The sequence below is a fragment of the Dreissena polymorpha genome, chromosome 3, assembly GCF_020536995.1.
Source record: "Dreissena polymorpha isolate Duluth1 chromosome 3, UMN_Dpol_1.0, whole genome shotgun sequence".
NCBI classification, from domain to species: Eukaryota; Metazoa; Mollusca; class Bivalvia; order Myida; family Dreissenidae; genus Dreissena; species Dreissena polymorpha.
Window position 1 is genome coordinate 80952209 of NC_068357.1, and position 22624 is coordinate 80974832.

Sequence of the window (22624 nt, forward strand, 5' to 3'; positions counted from 1 at the left end):
GGCCTCCCCAGATATGGATGCTCCGTCTGAGTCAGAAAGGTCCACCTATCTCCCCGCATCCGGGATTGATACTGTTCGGGAACCAGCGCCCATAGCTGTTCCAACGACAGCAGACGACCACTTGGCCAAAACACGTTGCAGTATAATACTGGTACCGAGTAACTCTCACTGAATAGTACGTGGTAGTGGAACGTCAGAATTGACGGCGTGTCGAGGTGCGTTGACACGTCACAACTGTCGTCGGTTTGGCACTTATAGTCGGCATCGTGTCCATGAATTTCAGCATCTTTAAAGCTGTCTTCTGAATGTATTCCTGACACAGTTTGTGTGACTCGTTTGCTTAAGAAGATATCTTCTTTAAATTCATGCAATTCCCAGCCGTCGTGGTGTAGATTTGACTTCGAAAGCAAGTCTCTGAACATGTCATAGCATTGTTCCTTTGATAAGTTGAATGTCATTCTAAGATTTTGCAAAGATCTCTTCACTATTTAAATATGATGGTTCTCTGTGCAGCTTTCGTGATTACCATCATAAATCTACATGATGCATAGAATATTAATAAACAAAAGGTAATATTGCTTAGTGCCTTTAAGTCTACTTTCACTTTCACAACTCATTAGATTTAAGAAAGTCGTAAGACTAGTTCTCACGCACAGAAGAATGAATATAATAAACTCGCAAGCATAATAATATTCAAATACACACAAACAAGAAAGTCAGCCGAATATTAACACTAGAATTGTGCTCCATACTATGGATAGCTCTTACAACTTCGTGGTGTTTACTGTCATGTACATCAACAATTATACGCATGCGCATTAATTGGGGGAGTGTTTCCGGGCAAAATGGTAAATGACACTTTTCATCAAAACTTTGCTTCTTATAATGATTTCAACGTCGGTTGTAAGTTCAAGCTGTGGTTAACTGCACAATAAGTATTGCTATACCAATTCATTATTTAAATATAAGCTTACGTTCAACAAATCCAATTAATTAATATTGCTCAACGTTAGTGGGTGGGGCTTGACAATTGGTTTTTGTAAGAATTTTTCAATAATAATAATAATTTGATTGTGTGTTTCATGACAGTTGTTAATTTTTCATCACTAAATATTGATAGCCTTTTGATATTAAAGTAGCCTGCTATGTCAGTGCAAACATTCACATATTGAGACAATCAATATTCGTTTCGTACCATATTCAGTTCGTGCCATCAGGCATCAATTTCATACCATATTCTACTAGTACCATCAGTCATCGATTTTGTGTATTTTTCTTCTTTCTTCTTGCAACCATAAAAAAACAATAAATGTGTTTTTTATCATCAATTGTATTGGCCATATCACAGAAAAATCTGTAGTTGTAAAAAAGCATTTCCCTGACAAACATAACAGACATGGAAAGATAGTAAGAAGTATTGGAAACTCTATATGCATCATCACTTTTGATAACAGTGTTGTTCTCTTCTCATGAATGTGTGTGTGACATATATCTGTAGAATAGTATTTGGCATTAGTTCTATTTAACATTTATATGCATGTAAAAGATGGCACATGCATGTGTTTTATAAAGGGAAAAGTCTCTTAAAATACCCAGCTGATTGAAAGTTTAACTTAAGTTTCAAGTTTATTTAAGGAATAAAATCATTATATTGATAAAATGATGTCTTTCAAAGTTTAACAAATGTTAAGTTTTGACTTTAGAAAATAAAATAATTCATTTTTAAGTGATCAAATTTATTTTTTATATACATGTACTATTTTTTGGTTTCCAGATTCGTTTTATATTAATCCAAAATCGAGCTGGTAAAACAAGACTTGCCAAGTGGTATATGCACTTTGACGATGATGAGAAGCAAAAACTCATTGAGGAAGTGCATGCAGTGGTGACAGTGAGAGATGCAAAGCACACAAACTTTGTCGAGGTAAACCAAACTACGACATGTATCATTTGATCAATTAATGAAAGTAAAAATCTATCAAAAACAAATGGTTTCAAAGTTTGCTGCTCACAATTGTGTCCTTAAAAACTGTAAAACTTGGTTTACAATAGATAATGCTATTATAACCCGCCATAGGCGGAGGGATATTGTTTTGGCGTTGTCCGTCTTTCCGTCTGTGGCAAATGCCAAATGGCATTGTACACCATCTGTTAATAATGGAGTTATGGCCCTTTGTATCTTGAAAAATGCTTTTTTGAGTGTCAAAAATAACACTTTTGTGTCCAGAAACATATTTGAGGGGGATATCAATTCAACGAATTTGCTTGTTTTGCTCATGATGCCGATCGTTTACGAAACTGTCTGTTTAAATGTATTTTGCCCCCAACGGTTTCACCGGAGGGGACATATGGTTTCCGCTCTGTGTGTCTGTCAGTCTGTGAGTCTGTCACACTTTTCTGGATCGTGCGATAACTTTAAAAGTTCTTCATATTTTTTCATGAAACTTGAAACATGGATAGATGGCAATATGGACATTATGCGCGTCATTTCACTTTGTTCCTATGTCAAAAATTCTGGTTGCTATGGCAACAAATGTTTTTAAAAATCTGACAATGGTGGAGCCAGTAGGGGGACATATATTGCTTGGCAATAGTCTTGTTTAATATGTTAAAGTATCTAGATATATGTCTGGAAAGTCATACCCATTTCATACTATCAGATTATTTTAGATATTCACATATTATTTGACGTATCTTCTTTCAGTTCCGTAATTTCAAGATAGTGTACAGGCGGTATGCAGGCTTATACTTCTGTATCTGCGTAGATGTCAGTGACAACAACCTGGCCTATCTAGAAGCAATACACAACTTTGTAGAGGTCCTCAATGAATACTTCCATAATGTTTGTGAATTAGATCTAGTCTTCAACTTCTACAAGGTAAGCTTTTGCAGTGTTGCAATAGCAGCATTATTCACAACGCCCTTTGTGTAGTGAAATTAATATATTTTATTTATTCGTTCATATGATGTGATTTAATGATTTTGGTTGAATGTAAAGTGAGATGCCATAACGTTATGGGAACAATTGATTATTATTTGGTATTTGTGGTACAGCTTGGTTTTTTTTAAATGTGTGAATGGATTGAGAGTTAAATGATATCTGGTACTAAGACACCAGAACCAAAATGGTGGGAAATGCTTTCTAGCCCATAAAAACCAGGAGCTACTGCGACTGAGTTTAAAATAAAACTTAACTAGTTCAACCACTTTTAAACTGAATAGTGTTTATGTTGCTTGTTTTCTGATTGCTTACCTTGACTGAAAAAAATGTTTATGCTAGAAATATAAGCATGTAAAGGAAAGTTTAATATTTATGGTTTTTGCGCTATTTTCAAAGCTTGTTTTATGTTTGTACAGTAAGGAGTTAAGGGCACGCATGTGCATTATTTTATTGCATGTAAACACATTTTAGTTTTTGTCCAACATCATGAAGATTGATGAAGTGTTTTACTGTTTCAGGTGTACAGTGTTGTGGACGAGATGTTTTTAGCTGGAGAAATCAGAGAAACAAGTCAGACAAAAGTGTTAAAACAACTCTTGATGCTCAGTTCATTAGAATGATAAAAACTTGAACACAAAACTACAATGACCGGAAACCTTTTTCTATGGAATACACTAACTAATAATTGACAGAAGCTAAAATAGTGAAACTTTACAAGTAGCATGAACTATCATGTTTGTCATACGGTGACACATGTATTATTCAGTTTGAAAAGATAAATTTAGTCAATGTGCAATACATGTATAAACTTTTTAACAAGTATTTACCCCTTTATTAAAATGTTGTGCTGTATAGATTGCTTTCCTAGATGGGAAGATGTTTTAGTCGCACCCTTGGAAAACCAGGCTTAATGCATGTACCTTTAGTGTGGTTCCAGATTAGACTGTGCATTCTGCAGACTAATCAAGAGACACTTTCAGCTTTTATGGAATTTTTTGTTTCAAGAAAGTCTCTTCTAAGTGATAATTCAGTATTGAAGGTAAGTGTGTCATTCATACATATAAGTTTTTTCTTGAATGTGCACACTGCCATTTAATTATTTCTGTATTTTTAAGGTATATTGACAACTAGTATACATTTTGTAATCCACTGCTTGGGTTGCTTTATTGTAGGTACTCTCTCATTAAAATTAATAAAATGAATGTTCAATGTGTTAAATATCTTTGCTGGTACACCAAGTGCATGTTTATCTTTGCATGAATTGTTTAATACATGGATGGTTGTAATAGCATGTAATGTTACTGGGGTAGATAGGTGGAGACAACATTCCAACATTCATTATTGTTTCATATATTAAATGTAACTATGGGTCACTTCTTGAATACTTCTTGTTTAAACTTTTAATGAGGTCTGCGAAACTTCACATATAGTAGTTTAAATGTGTCAATATTGTCACATTATAGCTGAATTATGTGTCTGTAAACTATGTTTGTGTCATTATTTAGTGGTATAATTTTTGTACAAAACTGTTTAATTAATGTAAAATTGTATAGATATAAAGTAGATAACTATGTCAGTAGTTCTTGTTTGTGTCACAGAAAACAAATTCCCCCTGAATGCAGGTTTTTGGGAACTGATAAACCCACCAGTCAAAGAAGATTTACTCCCATGCAACAGCATTTTATTGATATTAAATACACAATTGCAATTATTCCATTATTTAATCAAAACATTCAGTTATTCAGCTGTTAAGTTTAAAGCTACATCCACCAAGTTGTGGGCATGACAACTGTATATTCTATACTGGAATGAAGACAAGAAGCCATCAAACTGGTAGCAACAAAAATTACTTTTAGATCACCTATCATTTATGGTCATTCAACTATCAGTACACACACTTTCTGGGACTACATATTCTACTTAAGTGGAAAAACAGTCACCTTCATGGTATTTGACCTTCAAATTTGAATGTTGACCATGGGACCTGATTTTTGTGCCACATCAAACTTAATCATTTCTGTCATGTTTTTTTTAAAGTAATCCATGATGGAAATCATGCTCCGCAAAAAGTTTCAAGGACCAAGTTCCTAAATTTGACCTTTAATTTTGACATTAGACCTAGTTCCTGAGCCTGACAATCCATGCTATTCTTAAGTGGCAAGTGATATGAAAGTCCATCCATGCTTGACAAAGTAATGCTCAAGACAAAGGGTTAAATACAAATTGTCTTTTTTTGAACTTTGACCTTTAATTGGTTCTTGTCTCATCATTCCTAACCCTTACGGCAAGTTATATGAAAATCCATCCATGTTGAACAAATTCATGCTCCGACAAAGCGCTGTATGGATTTAGCAGAATGTATAGAATCCTAGTATCCTCAATCATAGTTCAGTTGTCAGAGGCTAGGAGCAGTAGAGCATCTTTTTGTTAAGTGTATAAACATAGTTACAATCTAACTTACACCTAGTTTGTTCAACAAATTTAGATATATAGTGAACTTGATAGTTTAATATCTTTAACCAGGGGTGTGATTTTTTCCTCCTTTCAGCTGATTCTCCCTTTAAATGCCAAACTTATTTTACAAATAGTTATAAACTTTGCTTGTTTTATGTATGAATGAAGAGTTTGATTGAAACCTGTTAGGGGGGTAGGACATTTTTCCTCTCCTGAGGGGGTTCTTAAATCTCACCCCTGTTAACAGATGGACCATAGTTCTGTGAATGCTTTAAAACCTATCCCCTTATTATTGTTATGGATTTTAGCTACCCGAGACACAAGGACACCAAATGTGTAATATTCTATTTGACCTTAATGACCTTGAATTGTGACCTTGGACCTAGAGACCTGGACAGTGTCTTATCAAATCAACTATCATGACCAATTTACATTACGACAAAGAATTGAGTGCACAACAAAAAGACTACTATGATCTATATGAAAATAATTACTGAAATTATCTGATCGTATAGGCTGCAGCCTAGCATTTCAAATATTTCACAGTAACTTAAGTTTATCATTACAGGTTTTATAAGAGCCACACCTTGTTTTGCACTCAAAGTTCCGTCTCATCATGCTGACCACTTCTGTTATTTAAAAATCCATCCATGGTGGACAAAGACATACACCGGACAAATATTTTCCTTAGCCTGCTTGACCACCAGAACATTCCCATTATACGTCTGTTATTCTAATAAGACAATATTAATGGGTAGTCACATTTACATTCTACCAGTCATTAATGCATTATTTTTCATCAGACTGAAACCAGTTTCAAACTCATCCAAGATTTCATTAGAACAAATGTTCTGACCAAATTTAATGAAGATTGGACTATAAATATGATAGATTTTACTATAGCCATTTAAGGAAAAATGCCCCGCCCCCTGGCGGCCATATTTTTTAACCAACCGGAACCATTTTCAAATTCGTCCAAGATATAATTGAGACAAATCTGGAAGTTTCATGAAGATCGGACAATAAATTTGGCCTCTAGAGTGTTAACAAGGCAAATGTTAAGGATGGACGACGGGCAAAAGGTGATCACAAAAGCTCACCATTGAGCACGTGCTCAGGTGAGCTCAAAACACATTTCTGAACAGTTCAGAATGCTAAGTACCGTGTATTTCAGTATTGATTTAACAGTTCTCTATCCCAATTTAACCAGCTTGTGTACAGCCTCTTACACAAAAGATTATTTCTACATATTACTTATTGGTAAACGATTTTCTTTAGTACAACACCATAACATGTTTTTAAAGAAAATTCATACATATGTGTTTAATACACGAAAATAAAATACATGATCAGATTTTAAATGCAAACAAGAATGTCAAAGGACATTTTTTTGGTAATATATAATCACTTTGGACATGCTTAGAATAATGAGCAAAATAAGTCATTATACACAAAAATTCAGATCATATATATATTATCACAGACAAAGAGCTGCAATCCATTCACATTTCAAAGAAATGGTAAAATTCAAATAATAAATTGCAAAGGTTAATACAGGATCTAATAGCAAAGGTAAGAACAGAAACAAGGGCTGACCTGTGTTGACGATCTTAATCAAATGGAAAAAACCAGATCATCCATGTGCATTACTGCATGAGATGCAGTAACATAAGTACTTTCTTCGTGAGTAATGATAATTATTTTAGGCTTTCGATAAAAATTGTATATCATACACTATTCTCATCATTTTATAACCCCAACATATTTCTTAAGCTCCTTTATCGATTCGATGATTATGGGCACATCTTTCTCGTCTGGTTTCTTTTCGACTGTCATTTCAAAATGGAAAATGGTGTCTTTGAGTAGCTGGGCCTTGGAGTAGCCGTGTTTGAGTCTCATCATACGCTCACAGGCCAGCGCGTAGTTCGTGTGCCAGTAATACGGGATCGCGTCAACTGGCACATCATCCACTGAAGCTTTGTATAGCTGTAAATAATAAGATTCTGTGTTATGCATTTATACTAGTATTCAGCTGAAATGAAACAATAGCTACAAATGTACATTTTATGTTTATAACCCCCCCTCCCCCCTACAAATTAAGTAAAAGGGTTCTGCTTTAATTACCATGTCCAGCGGCCCGTCAGTCCGTCAGTATGTAGACACATTTTTGTCTGAAAAAGTTCTCATTTTTTCTGTATGATATGAAGATGTGCATTTGCAATTTATATCATCCTATGTCAAGAATTACAATGGTAATGCCCCTTTTAAAATTAAAATTTATGTATTTAAAATTAATGTTAGAATAGACTTAATTAGCAAAATATAAAGATCTCTGAAACTACAATGTCTGGATGTTTCGTATTTTGTGTATAATATTGTATATTTGTCCTCTACTACGATTCATCAAATCATGATCCTGGGGTCAAATCTGGCCAAACCCATCAGGCCAAATAAATTATTTTGACCTATATAGCAAAAAACTTTTCATAATATTTTCCTCTAAAACCACAAGGCCCAGGGGTTTAAAATATGGTAAGTAATATTGTTTGGTGGTTCTCTTCAAACATGAAACTACAAATAATGCAGGGTCAAAACAGGCAAAACCAAAGGGTCCAATTTTACATTTTTACAACTTTATACAGATTATCACTTGCAGCTTTGGTAGATATAAGTCATTTTTAGTGATAATGTCTATTTTTTTACAGAAGTAAGTTTGTCTAACTTAAATACCCTTCAATTCATATTTTGTGGAAAAAAAAACATCAGTAATATAATAAACAGTTACTCGACTAAGACAGTGACCAGTTTAAATAAATCAGCAATTATGCTTTAATAAACAAGAGGGCCATTGGCCCTAAGGCGCTCACCTGAGACCCAAAGAAACTAGAATGATCTGAAACAGTGTAAGCTGATTCATAAAAATTTGACCAAAAAAGAGATTCTAGAGTATTAACATGTTTTTTTATTTGACCTAGTGACCTCATTTTTGAGCTCACAGTTTCAATCTCAGCTTAGATTTGATTGAGAAAAATGTTCAGACCAAGTTTCATGAAGATTGGCAAATAAATGTGGCTAATAAAGAGTCAACAAGTTTTCAGTAAAGCCATAAAAGGAAAACACCCTGCACCCAGGAGGCCATGTGTTGACAAGGTTTCACTACAGCCATATCAGGAAAAATGCCCTGCCCCCTGGTGGCCATGCTTTTGGACGAACCATAACCCTTTTCGTACTCAGCCCAGATATCATTAGAACAAATGTTCTAACCAAGATTCATGAAAATTGGAAATAAATGTGACTTCTAGTGTGTTTAAAAAGTTTTTAAAAAAGCCATATAAGGAAAACTGCCACGCCCCCTGGTGGCCATGTTTTTTAACCAACCAGAACCATTTACAAAGCAGTCCATAATATGATTGGTACTCATGTTCTGACCAAGTTTCATGAAGATTGTGCAATAAATGTGACTTCCAGAGTGTTAAAAAGGTTTTACTATAGCCATATAAAGAAAACTGCCACGCCCCCTGGCGGCCAATTATTTCAACCGACCGGAACCATTTTTGAACTCTTATCATTCTCATATCATTGGGACACATGTTCTGACCAAGTTTTTATGAGATTGAACAATAAATGTTGGGACTAATACTGTTAACAAGGTAAATGTTGAAGACGGACGACGCATGCAGAACAAAAGGTGATCACAAAAGCTCACCATGAGCATGTTGTGCTCAGGTGAGCTAACAAAAATAGAGAAGTTTATGTTGTAATAAAGATTACACATTTTCATATTTTGCAGAGTGAACAAGTTGTATCATTTGTATATTTCCCTCTTAAACAGTATTTCAATGATAAAATGGTGGTCACTTGACCAGCACACACTTTAACTGGGATAGCTGATTTGCCAATAACTGAATTGATTTAGAAATGGCTGGATAATGGTCGTACAAATAATTTCATTACGAATGTTCTCGATTATTATGTAGCCTCTCTGAAAATTGACCTGAGATCTTTTCATTCATAGTCCAGTGCTCTACCAGTTAAGCTAGTTTTAACCTATTTATTTTAGCTCTATTGCATAGAAAGCCCGAGGCTTATTTTAAACCCTCTAGAGGCCGAATCCTGGGACTAGAACAAGTACTTGGCGTCTATGGGGGAAATCTAAAGAACGCTCCCACATTGGGGATCTAACCTGTTACCTCCCGATTGCTAGGCAGACACCATATCCACTACACCGCTACCAGCTAAGCTAGCCAGCAGGGCTCAAATAAAAATGACAATTTTAGGCTATCTATGTTTGTATACTAATAAAGTAATCTAATAGAAATATTGCCTTATAAAATGAGCCGTGCTCTTGAAAAACGGACTAAATGCATGTGTGTAAAGTGTCATCAAGGTTCGCACAGGTTTATCTGGGATGACACTTTCCTTTTTTATGGTAATTTTCATTTAAAGGAAGTCTCCTTTTAGCCAAATTAAGGTAGAAAGATTTGTCCCTTATCAGCCTGTGCAGACTTCACCAGCTAATCTGGGTTGACACTTAACTCATAAGCATTAAGCCCAGTTTTCCCTGAAAGCAGATTAAATGACTGCAATACAGACCTCGTATGAGCGGATCATAAGGTCGGAATATTCCTGAGACGTCTCCTTCAACTTAACAGCTTTCTTGTACAGCTCCAGTGGAATATTTGTCCTTCAATTAAAAGACAAACATGTATGTCCAGTGCCATAAATTACCCCATTTCAAATCCCTAAGTTAAAATTAGACTTTGTAATTTTTCGACCAACCATCTGACAGCAAACGACCGTCCGATAATTGAAAAGAAATATACCCCATTATCTTTTAACAGAGGGTATAATTAGGCATGTTTTGGAAAAACAAGCTTTAATACATAATTCTGCCTGCGTAAAGTGCAGTGACCAATCTGCCTGTTCAATCTGCTAAGAATAATAAAACAAGAGGGCCTGAAAAGCCCAAAGTCGATCACCTGAGATAACAAGATATTATTGGGATGAATCTTCTGACCAAGTTTCATGAAGATCGGGCTATAAATGTGGCCTCTAGAGTGTTAACAAGATTTTACTAGAGCCATATATAGCCATGTAAGGAAAAATGCCCCGCCCCTTGGCAGCCATGTTTTTCAAGCAAACGTAACCATTTTCGAACTCATCCAAGATATCAATAAGACAAATCTGACCATATTTCATGAAGATTGGAAATAAATGTGGCCTCTAGAGTTTTAACAAGGTTTTACAAAAGCCATATATAGCCTTATAAGGAAATATGCCCCACCCTTGGTGGCCATGTTATTAAAGAAATCAAAACTATTTTCGAACTCATCCAAGCTATCATTGGGACAAATCCTCTGACCAAGTTTCATGAAGATCGGAAAATAAATGTGGCCTCTAGAATGTTAACAAGGTTTTACTATAGCCATATAAGGAAAAATGCCCCGCCCCCTGGCAGCCATGTTTTTCAACCAAAGGGCATCATTTTTTAACTCGTCCAAGATATTATCTGGATGAATCTTCTGACCAAGTTTTATGAAGATGGGACAGTAAATGTGGCCTCTAGAGTGTTAACAAGATTTAACTATTGCCAAATATAGCCATATAAGGAAAAATTTTCTGCCCCTTGGCAGCCATGTTTTTCAAGCAAATGTTACCATTTTCATACTCATCCAAGAAATCATTGGGACACATCTTCTGACCAAGTTTCATGAAGATCGGAAAATAAATGTGCCCTCTAGAGTATTAACAAGGTTTTACTATAGCCATATTAGGAAAAACGCCCCGCCCCCTGGCGGCCATGTTTTTCAACCAAACGGCATCATTTTCGAACTCGTCCAAGATATTATTCGGATGAATCTTCTGACCAAGTTTCATGAAGATCGGACTATAAATGTGGCCTCTAGAGTGTTAACAAGATTTTACTATAGTGATATATAGCCATATAAGGAAAAATGCCCGGCCACTTGGCAGCCATGTTTTTCAAGCAAACATAACCATTTTCAAACTCATCAAAGATATCATTGAGACAAATCTTCTGACCAAATTTCATGAAGATTGGAAATAAATGTGGCCTCTAGAGAGTTAACAAGGCAAACGTTGACGCCGCACGACGGACAATGGACAAAAAGCGATCACAAAAACTCACCATGAGCATGTTGTGCTCAGGTGAGCTAAAAGCATTGCTGTTCCCGCTATTATGAGGGTTTTTTCAGTGTCTTGTCTCCAGCATTGTCCTTGACTGAATTTGGCCCAGGCTCTGGAAAAAACAGGCTTTATACCTGCAAATTGTACGAAAAGTATCGCCACAGATTTCACAGGCTAGACTGAGACGACACTCACACATGCATTAAACCCTGTTTTTCCAGAGCCTTATATGTTTTTTCCAATGACATGAATTGTTTACACTTTGTAACATAGACATGAAGACCTCATACGGTAAATTTGCCATTAGCATTAAAGACTTTCTTTATATATTCATTATGCTTACAGGGGGAAGTTTATTACAGCTCAGTCAAAATAACTATGAAAAAAAAATAAAGGTAATGATTAAAGGAATCAAAAGACTCAGAACTGTTTGAGGTAATAATTGACCTGAATAATACTGGTTTAATGGGAAACTATCATGTTAAAACTTACTTGGCGCTCCACATCTCATCTGTAGCCACACGTTCCCATGTTCGACCATCAAACCTAGAAAAATAATAAAAATACACTGTAACTCCAATATAGTGCGGTCCGTTATAACGCTGTGTCCAATATAACGCGGGGGGTCCTTGGATCCCGTTTTTTCTCCAATCTTCCATTTCTGATTCAAATCCATGTTATGCAACTACATGTATTTTCATAAATTCAAAGAAGCCAGCGATCACAGCTTGATTGCTTTATCCGTCCGTTTAACTGATTTTAATCGATTCGAGGTAAAACGACACTCGACAGCTAATTGGTGTTAATCTGTTGTGTAATGTCAATAAAGGTGTGAAAACTCGCGAGTCAGTGTTTATTACATGTATTCCCTATTAGAGCGGTTCGGTGCGCTAATTTCAATAAGGCAAGTGCAAGCGGTATAATTATCAAATTAAAGTTATTTGAAACGATTGCCTGTTTATGTTTTGTATTTATCGTGTATTGTATTTCATTGTATAAACTATGGCTGTGTAAGTGTATTATCGTTTATTATATGCTACACATGCTTGATAAATACAAATATCTTTGTGTGTGTTTAATGTTTCAGTACGTATACGAAAAATAAATTTAAAAATCCTGACGATTTATTTACATGCTTACGCAGTGTAATAGTTAACAGAGATGCACTTAAATTTTTGCCCGTTATCAGAAAGTCCACGGAAAGCACGTTTTTTACATGCTGCATATGACGCAATAAAACATTTCTTTGTACATGTATCGTGTTGCATTCAATCTAAATTTAAATGCGCTCGTCCAATGAAAGCTGTGTCCCATAATGCACTGTACCAATTTTTCTGACAAATGACGTAGGCATATGAATTTGTTTACGAAGTTCGTAAACATATTTCTTGTCATAAATGTTAAACATTATTTTTTCGTAAGTGATGTAATTATATTGGATTATCGGATAAATGTGCACATTAGAAAAGCGGTATGTATACTGTTATCGTTCGATTCGGTTTATATGCATGTATTTGCGGATGACAACACAGCATGACGATACACAGGACCTATATTATAGGCTATACTTTACCTGTTTCTATAGCCCCTTAAATAAATAAGCTCAAAACTTATAACGCTGTCCGTTTATAACGCTGTTGCGTGGCTTGGACCCCGTCATCCGCGTTATATTGGAGTTACAGTGTACTGTCAAACGTGATATATGAAATTTAAATACCAGTTGTATTTGAAATTTGGAACAACCAAGATACTCAACCAAACTGTACTGATTTATTTCATTTTTCTCCAATATTTGAATATGTTACCTTTTTCAAGACAAAAAGAAAGCAATAAACTTCAACAAATTATATGTAGACAAAAAGAAAATAAGTGCCTTTGAACGTGCACTCTTGCATGAAAAGGGCGCTATATAAATCCGGTATAATAATAATAATAATAATACAGAAAGCATGTTTCCTAGACTATTTACCTAATTTGATTTAAGTACATAATGGTTTTAAAACAACTTTTAAATCAAAATTTGTTTAATTTTTAGCGTAATTTATTGTTAACGTATGATTTGTATAAATTTAACTATCTTATATAAGCCAATAGTATTGGTTAAAAACTATGTTCAATATTTCATCAATCAATTTTGGATTCTGCTATGCCCCTAACACACCCTTGGAAAGGGTAAGTCCATCCATGGGACATGTTCAAGGCCAGATCTAGGAACCTCTCCAGATGTAGGGGCTGGCCCCTTCTCGCTACTAAAGAACAAGGGCCGAAGGGGAACGTGTCGAACTCTTCTGTCCAGGATGTCTCTCTCGTCTGCATGCCAATACAGCCAACAATTGGGTACCTTCAGGTACAAGACACTTATCAAATGGGCCTAATTCTGGGAAAACTGGGCTTAATGCATGTGTGTAAAGTGTCATTCCAGATTAGCCAGTGCAGTCCACACAGGCTAATCAAGAATGACATTTTCTGCAAACACTGGATTTTTTGTTCAGAAGAGACCTCCAATAAACAAAAAAAAATCGGTAAAGCAGAAAGTGTCATATCTGATTATCCTGAATGGAGTGCACAGCCTTATCTGGTATGAAACTTTGCGCATATGCAATAAGCCAAGTTTTTCCAAGAACACTGCTCATATAGATTATGCATAGGTCACATTTTATGAAAATGTGTATATTCTTAAATATGTTTTACAACCTGTTGATATTTCTACCCGATTGTGCCTTCGCTTGGAACAATACATAATTATCATAGTTATTAAATATTGTTGTTGATACTTCAAAAGTGGAATAAATTCAGAAACTGGACACAAAGGAAACGTCTTAATCACATATGATTACAAAACAACTTGTTTACCAGTATTGCTTATACCTGTGGATAAGGCTAATAATTGTGTTTCTTCAATAACAATACATAACTTATAATGTACCATGCTGGTGTATCAGAGATACAAAAATTCTTTCAAATTTATCCATATTTGATGCTACCATAATATTGCAATAACACACTGTTTTTTGACCATACAATCTCATTCAAGAATGGTTTACCAAAATCAAATATTAAACAGTTCTACAAATGTTCATACTTGTCAAAGTGTGCATTAGGGCATGCCCTGAAGTTAGATGATTACAAATAATAATGCAAATGGGTTGCGCTCTCAGAAAAAAGGACTTCATGCATATGTGTAAAGTATTGTCCCAGATTAGCCTGTGCTGTTTGCACACTCTAATCAGGGACAACACTTTCCGCATTCACTAGATATTTGCTAAGAACAGACTTTCTTTAAACACAAACTATCATAAAAGCTGAAAGTGTCATCCCTGATTTTCCTGTGCTGACTGCACAGGCCAATCTCGTTGGACACTTTGCTCACATGAATTTAATCACCTTTTCACAGAGCGCGGTTCAAATGTTCATACTTATCATAATGTGCATTAAGGAATGCCCTGAAGTTGAACACCCACTGTCCGTTGCTTAGGCGACCATTCTGTGTCTCCATGTGGTGTCCAGGAAATTTGATGTTGGGATAGGCATGGCGTAACTTCGGGACAAACCAGCTGTATGACAGCAGCTGGTGAGAGAATTAATTAGCTGCTTTATGTGAAAGATGGGCCTTGTGCATGTGCGTAAATTTTATCCCAGATTAGTCTGTGCAGTCTGCTCAGGCTAGGCTGAGACAACACTCTCTTCTTTAATTAAAGCAGAGGCTGAGAGTGTTGTCCATGATTGACCTGTGCAGACTGCGCAGGTTTATATGGGACAACACTTTACGCACATGCATTTAGCTCAGTTTCACTAGAGAGTGGCTTGTATTCTGTTATACCATTCTGATTTACAATAACAATACCTGAAAAAAACCTGCATGACTAAATTATTGTTAAAAAGTATAATCTCAATATTTTATTTTTTTAATCACTTACATGTTGGTTTTAAACTGACTTTTTTTTCAGAAACGATCAGACAAACATTGAGGTTCTTGTCTGAAATCCATCTCGCAACCTTAGCTGAGTGTTGGATACCATGTATATTGAAATATGTTAATACATGTAATTTCAGAGTCGTAAAAAAAAGAAAGAAAAGCAAAGTAACAAGGCGTTAACAAACTAATTCGCTATAAAGACCATACTATCAAACAGTGATTATCACAAACATTTCCAAATTACAATTAAATGAGCCCTTCTCAGTGCAAAAAGGGGTTTAATGCATGTACATAAAGTGTTGTCCCAGATTAGCCTGTGTAGTCCACACAGGCCATCAGGGGCACTTTCCGCCAAAACTGGATTTTTGCCAAGAAGAGACATTCTTTAAAGGAAAACTTTCATAAAGCGGAAAGTGTCTTCCCTGATTAGCCTGTGGGGACTGCACAGGCTTATCTGGGAAACACTTTATGCACATGCATTAAACCCCCTTCTTAACAGAGCACGGCTTAAATCACCTCTTGATCTAGAACTTGAACATCAGGCCTGTCGTTTTCACACCAGTATATGTACCTATAAAACATTCATTTGCGATCAAGAAAGCGTGTGTTTGAAAATTTGGGTATGGTAACAAGGCTCTTTCCCTAAAAACACCAGATATGGCTTTTTAAAAAGAAATAACTTTGTCTTGTGTCTTTGTTAATATATGACACAGGATTACTATTAGGGGAGAATTCAACTTATTGATTTTAGTTTAATACAAAATTTGAATGCCATATCAGTAACTTAGTAATACTAGCTGGTATTTACATATCGGTATACACGAGTATTATTGTACCAGTAAAATATCTATGTAAACATCATGGTGATAACATATTTGAAGTTTCAATAAGAAGTTTTCTCTACAAATTCATCACATTTCATACAGTCTGACAGACAAAACTACAAACAGAGTGACCGCAATAAAGCCCCTCTAAAGCTTTGTGTGCATGCGCACAAAAAATAAAAGCTGAGAAATGTATGATGTTAACAAGGTGCCATACCTGAGAACATTAGATGGCAGGTCACCCACAGTGAGAACAAGGGCATTCTGGGGCATGTTGTGAAAAAGTCTGGAACCAAACTCCCACACAACAGTGTTGTTTCTATGGTTACAGTCTGCAAAATTCCTCTGCTGAAAATGAACAATTTTACATATTTATAACATACATTATATCATGTACATTTGTACTGCAGACAATTATCGCCTTCATTTTTGCTTACTTATGTGATGTGATTTCACAAAACTGATTCTTCTTGAAGTCCAAAACAATGACATGTCTGGTGAAAAACAGAAGAAAATGCTTAGTTTAAGAGGAAAAAAGCTAAGAGGGCACATTAATAGAATTCAAGGGCCACAACTCTGTGGTATCTGGTATCTGGTGTCATATGACTGCTTATCACACTTGGCCAAGATGAGTTTCACACACAAATTTTTGTATCAGGTTTGGTAAAAAACGGACAATATATTTTTGACAAGGAGAGCAAAAAATATTGTTATCTAAACATACAGATTAACCAACAGAATAACCAATATTAGCAAACCAATATACCATGCGATGACCATAATACTTACCAGCTGTTTTGAGCATGCCATCACTGCAAGCACCAAACCCAGTCGGTATTTACTGACAGTATCAGTTTTATCTTTAAGGAATCTAAAACAAAAATATTATATATATATATGACACCCAAAAATGGTTTAAATTATAATATAACAATCAAATCACACTTTTTAAAATTAAAATTAACAAGAGCTTTTGGAGGAAAGCATGCTCTACTTGTCTTGTTCTTGTGTGATTTTCTGGCTTTATATTCCTAAACCAAACTGTTTGTATAGTAAATAACTATTTTGGCCAAACAGTAATATAGTTTTTAATTACTTACAATGACCTTGACCCAATATGCCTAAAATGCAAACAAAAATAATGTTTTATACAACCTATATATGCTTTCATCCCAATAGCTTATTTGTCTGAAGCCCAAACCATTTTTATACTTTAAGTAACTTTGACCTTGATTAAAGCCATAGCATGTGCAATCCTTTGATATAAGAAATATATGTATCAAGTCTCATTTCAATGACCTTGACTGCACACACCCACTATGCAATCCCATGCTAGATCAGGACAATAACAGCTCAATTTTGTTTAGTTAGTAAGCAGACTCCATTTTTCTATTTTCAGCAGCAGTGACCATTAACCCTGACCTCATGCATGTCACATGCTACACTACCAAGGTCAGAAATAAGGCATTTATAAAATTTAATTTCATTACAACAGCTTCATTTATTATTGAGTTATTGAGAAGTAACACTTTTTCTGTATCTTCTTAACCCCATATGCAATTCAAGGCTTGGTCTGAATAAAAGGTAAGTATGAAGTTGCATTACAATTACTGAATTTGTTATCCAAAAATTCAGTTGAATCCATTTTGCTACTTTTAGCTACAGTGAGTTTAACCATGACTTCACCTATACCAAACATTATCCCTAGAATACAAGGTATCTACATATGAAATAGATGAAATATCTAAGTTTTACCAGCTGTCACCTGTCCATATAGCTTATATGTAAAATTTCCACGACTTTAAAGGCTCCCTAATTTTGCCAAGTTTTCATATAGTTACCAAGCCTTGTCATTGGGGCATTTAATATTTGGCATACATGTTTAAATTTTGAATGAAATTCCTCAAGCCATACCTGAGAAACTAGCTCACACAAAAAAAGTTAAACTGGCTAAAAAGTGACACTGACCCTTATGATAAGCTTACCATCTATTTGCAAACTCAAGATCACTAGACACGAGGGAATATAACTAGATTTTCAGCATTAACCAATTAATTTTCTTTTAAAGTTATTTACTTTGCAATCCCACGCCATGTCTGAATAAAAGTTACCAACACACAAAACTTTTAGTACCCTACCTCCATCCATACTTACAATGTATGTATTTGATTTGTCATATTTTTACATTTTTCAACATTAACCTTCACCTTGTCTCCACTATCCCCAAATTCAATCTTAATTAAGACTTCAAACAAGTATATTACATGTAAATACAAAGGTTACTCAAGGTTGGTCAGTGCAAACTAAATTCATTGACTGGAAACCCCATCTGACACCTTTAGCCCATCTAACTGCCCAACAAACCTCAGTCTTATAACTAGGTTTGTAATGTCATGTTAAGCCTGGTTTAAAACAAGATTTTTTGTCAAAACATACCTACTACTAAGATGACAGAGACACTCTGAACACTATACATTGATCCATTTGCACGAATTACTACTAAATATGTGCCCAAATAATAAATAGCAAAATCATATTTTAGTGGACCCTTTATATCAAACATCCTTAACATACTTCTACGCTACAAACAGCACCAGTACCTCAAAACCGTGAAGAAACCCAATGTTACAAACAGAATAAACACCATGTCAGCCTGCATCCAAAACCTTTCAACCTGAAAAAGGAAATTCATAAATGTATCTTTTTTTAGAAAATAAAAATTGCCACATATATATTTACACAAACAATCATTCTTGAAAATTATAATTATATGTGATTTTGCAGAATACATTACAAAATGACAGCTGCATACGAAAAATAATTGACTTGCCCATTTTAGGAATCAAACCAATGGGAAGGTATGAGCACTTTTGTGATCTTGCTGTTGTGTTTGAGTGATTCAATATTTTATGTTCAGTCATTTTGAAAACAATGACATAGCAAGGAACATGGCAACAACACAAAAACAGATTTTGGTAATATATCTAAATATGTGTGGTTTCAGCAGCCTACCTAAAGGAGTTTAGCGCAATAACTAACATGCATATAACATGCATATAACATGCTGCCATGTAAATCTATGCATTTACACCGACCGACCAAACGATGGATCGACCAACCAACCCAACTACCCAATCACCCTCCTACCCACTCACCCATCCACCTACCTACCTACCTATCTATCCATACTCAAATTATTGTTTGCTTGTAAGCAACCAATATTTCCTCACAATATCTTAATCACATTTCAAGTAATTTAGCAGAAACTATTTATATATTTTTAGTAACAAAGACCTTGACCCCACTAGCAACAAATAAAATCCAAAGCTGGGTTATTACGCATGTTTGTTATATCCAAAGTTTTGTCAAGATTGGTCACTGCAAACTGAACAAATTCACTCTCACGCCATACCCCAATCTGTTACCAAAGATATTCAACTTTGTTGAAAACTTGTTATAAAAGATAGGACACAATAATTAAAATGTAAAGACAACTTTGCTTACAAGATTATATCAGGATATGAAAAGGAGAACAATTGCTTAGATTTACAGATCAGATTTTCTAAGCCTTGAGAATAAACTAACTACCATTCAAAGACGACCGATAATTTTCTATACATGTAAATATAAAATATTTGCCGTTTTAACAATAAAAGCGGACAGCTAACACAATACAAGTACCAAATATAACTACTTACCACTCCAAGGTGGAGCTGTTCAGACAGTGAGAGGTTAGCCCGCCAAGAGAACATAACCAGGTACAGCAGACACATAGCAAGCACTGTGGACATGCAGCGGCATCTCCTGCATGCAAATAAGTACATAATGTGAATTTGTTAAACTCAAGGTTTGTTAAACTCCAGGTGCATGTGCAGCATAGAAATTGTATAAACAGAATAGTGTGTGGGTTTTAAGGTAGGAGACATTTCTCTTCAAGACAACCCAGTATAATAAAAAACCTGCAACCAACACACAAAAATGTTAATAAACATGGGTTGCTGACTGGCCAAAGTATTGGGGGTTTGAAAACATTAATGGAGCCTTTGTGATAAGATACACTACATGTTTAATCGGCTACTACATACACTGTATACATTTCTAGTATTATATCACTGTCAATGTAAACTAATAAAATATTAATTGATTTCTTACACTGAATTTTTTTGTCAGCAGCTTTGTGAATTTGCTTACCAGTTCTGGTCAGCAACCTTGACAACTCATGAGAACCAGAAACCTTGCATGACTAAACAGTAGACAGGGTAGCTCCTGACCAAACTGCACATTGCACAAGCTGAAGCTAGGCTGGCCACAAATGTCATATGACCCATTTTCCCATGACGCCACACATATTATTACTAACAAGAACTGTTAAAGCCTCTATTGGGCTTGAGTTCCAAAGCTGTTCACTTGTATGAAACATCGAGTGTCCAACTCTTATAGAAAATTTTGATCAACATCAAGATTCCATCAATTACAAAACATCAAGAAACACAATGTTATAATGATTATGAATCGTGAAAATTTTACCTGACAATAGATACCCCAATTCCAACTATTGCAAGAACCACACATACTGCGGTGTATTCAGATATGCAGTGGTCTACATAGCCTCTACAATAAAAGAAACAAAGTTTAACTGGAGAAAACTAATGAATATGCTTAACCCTTTCAGTGCGGGAACCGGATTTTAAAGGCCTTTGCAAACAGTTTGGATCCAGATGAGAAGCCACAGAACGTGGCGTCTCATCAGGATCCAAACTGTTTGCTGTTCTGATAGTATTCTTTGAAAAAAATCGAAGAAAATGCTAATTTTAGAAATTCTGCAGACGACATTTTAGCAGACGACAAATTTCCCAGCATGCAAAGGGTTAATCACTAGCTAATCATGCGTAATAACTAGTACAGCAGCCTTTGTCACTGTATCTGTAAACATATTACTATATGTGCATTAAGTATCTGTAACCATAGCAAGGAAATATATCTACAAAAATCTGTGTCACATACTTTATGAACATCGAGTATATGTATCCAAAGTAAAAGACCATATGTACATCAAGAATCTGTGTCAGGGAATATTTATTCATGTAGCATCTGTAACCTTATGATTTTCACTCATGTATATCACACAGTGCACCAGATACAAATAGAACATGGCCCTTTTCTCATGTAAGCACTCAGCCATCTTAACCCTTTACCACTTAGATACGTATGTTGACACATTTGTTGTCTCTAAAAAATTAAATTAAATGACCAGTAAAGACCTTTCTTACAAGATTCAAGTTTTAAAGGCTTCATTTCAAACCCTTACATACCTGTGCTGATGAGCAGCAAACCCCATAAAACCTGAACAGACTGCTAGTAACTCTCAGGCTGTTCTGGTTTTATACTGTTTGTGCATAGACATTTTCACTTTGCTTCTGAGTGGGAAAGGGTTAAGTAACATCTTATTGTATAGGACCAAGTCACATATTGTTAGATACATTAACAATGAAATAACTGTCAACCTTACAATAAAAGTAGGATAACAGAATAGGTTACCTTAAGTTTGAAAACACAAGGCTTCTGCTTTCAACATTCTGTCCCTGAATACAAAAGATCATACAGATGAACATCTTAATTTACTTAAATTTAGTTTCAACCTGGTATTTTTATTTCCAAAACCTTTCTAATAACACCTCATGCAATATTCATCCTCGTCGCTTTTAGAAACTTTCTTTATCACATGATGCCATTTTACTAAAAGTTTCAACAATTTTGAATACATAAATTTTTATGTCTTAACTTATACAGAAACACAATAAACAGCAAAACTATACAAAAGTCTTTAAATCATTGTAAAAATAAACTCATATTTATGTCAAACACACTAATAATCTTAATACTTCTATGACATGTTTTACAGTAATTATTTCAAATGATTATAGAAACAAGGTAATTGTAATGAGTATATTATCACACAGGTTTATATTTGCCTCTGTTTTGTCAACTTGCAGTTGATACATCAATTTAAAAACTTAATTATTTATATTATATAGGCATTATATAGGCCTTGCTCTGCGAAAACAGGGTTTAATGCATGAGAGTTAAGTGTCGTCCCAGATTAGCCTGTGCCCTTCAAAGACGATTATCAGGGACAACACTTTCAACATAAACTGTATTTCACTAAGAAGAGTCTTCCTTTTAAAAAAAAAATATCATACAAGCGGAAAGTGCTGTCCCTGATTAGCCTGTGTGAACTGCATTAGTTAATCTGGACTGACAATTTACGCACATGCATTAAGCCTGGTTTCCATAGATCAAGGCTCATATATTCAAATAAGTTTATATTAACCTCTTTTTTTT

The 22624-nt window shown here is 35.1% G+C and overlaps 2 protein-coding genes across 10 annotated transcripts in view; one reads left to right on the top strand and one right to left on the bottom strand.

Moving 5' to 3' along the window:
- The first annotated feature begins 686 nt into the window (after positions 1-686).
- Positions 687-4512, top strand: LOC127874943 (AP-2 complex subunit sigma). 2 transcript variants are annotated; one of them, XM_052419649.1, is made up of 4 exons: positions 687-848; positions 1775-1924; positions 2705-2878; positions 3460-4512. In XM_052419649.1, exons 1-4 carry the CDS (start codon positions 846-848, stop codon positions 3559-3561), a joined length of 429 nt encoding a protein of 142 aa, XP_052275609.1. In that variant the 5' UTR covers positions 687-845; the 3' UTR covers positions 3562-4512. The 2 variants fall into 2 exon arrangements, with proteins under 2 accessions (XP_052275609.1, XP_052275608.1); XM_052419648.1 differs by lacking the exon at positions 687-848 and adding an exon at positions 871-903.
- The window catches only part of LOC127874939 (transmembrane protein 260-like), a 35627-nt gene continuing 16501 nt past the window's right edge, over positions 3499-22624 (bottom strand). For 6 of the 8 annotated variants that reach the window (XM_052419642.1, XM_052419640.1, XM_052419639.1 and 3 more), the window contains exons 9-20: positions 21821-21864; positions 20810-20893; positions 19981-20086; positions 18883-18956; positions 17072-17153; positions 16500-16630; positions 15975-16029; positions 14959-15110; positions 13704-13883; positions 12035-12088; positions 9989-10079; positions 3499-7381 (exon numbers count right to left, since the gene is read on the bottom strand). In XM_052419642.1, the coding sequence (XP_052275602.1) occupies positions 7139-7381; positions 9989-10079; positions 12035-12088; positions 13704-13883; positions 14959-15110; positions 15975-16029; positions 16500-16630; positions 17072-17153; positions 18883-18956; positions 19981-20086; positions 20810-20893; positions 21821-21864 (1296 nt within the window). In that variant the 3' untranslated portion in view covers positions 3499-7138. The remainder of the gene's footprint in view (positions 7382-9988; positions 10080-12034; positions 12089-13703; positions 13884-14958; positions 15111-15974; positions 16030-16499; positions 16631-17071; positions 17154-18882; positions 18957-19980; positions 20087-20809; positions 20894-21820; positions 21865-22624) is intronic. The other 2 variants (XM_052419644.1, XM_052419638.1) reach the window with 2 other exon arrangements.

Bases quoted from the DNA above. Each gene is read 5' to 3' on its own strand.
- LOC127874943 (XM_052419648.1), top strand. The intron at 1,925-2,704 runs GTAAACCAAACT...ATCTTCTTTCAG, and splicing joins AGCACACAAACTTTGTCGAG to TTCCGTAATTTCAAGATAGT. The intron at 2,879-3,459 runs GTAAGCTTTTGC...TTACTGTTTCAG, and splicing joins TAGTCTTCAACTTCTACAAG to GTGTACAGTGTTGTGGACGA.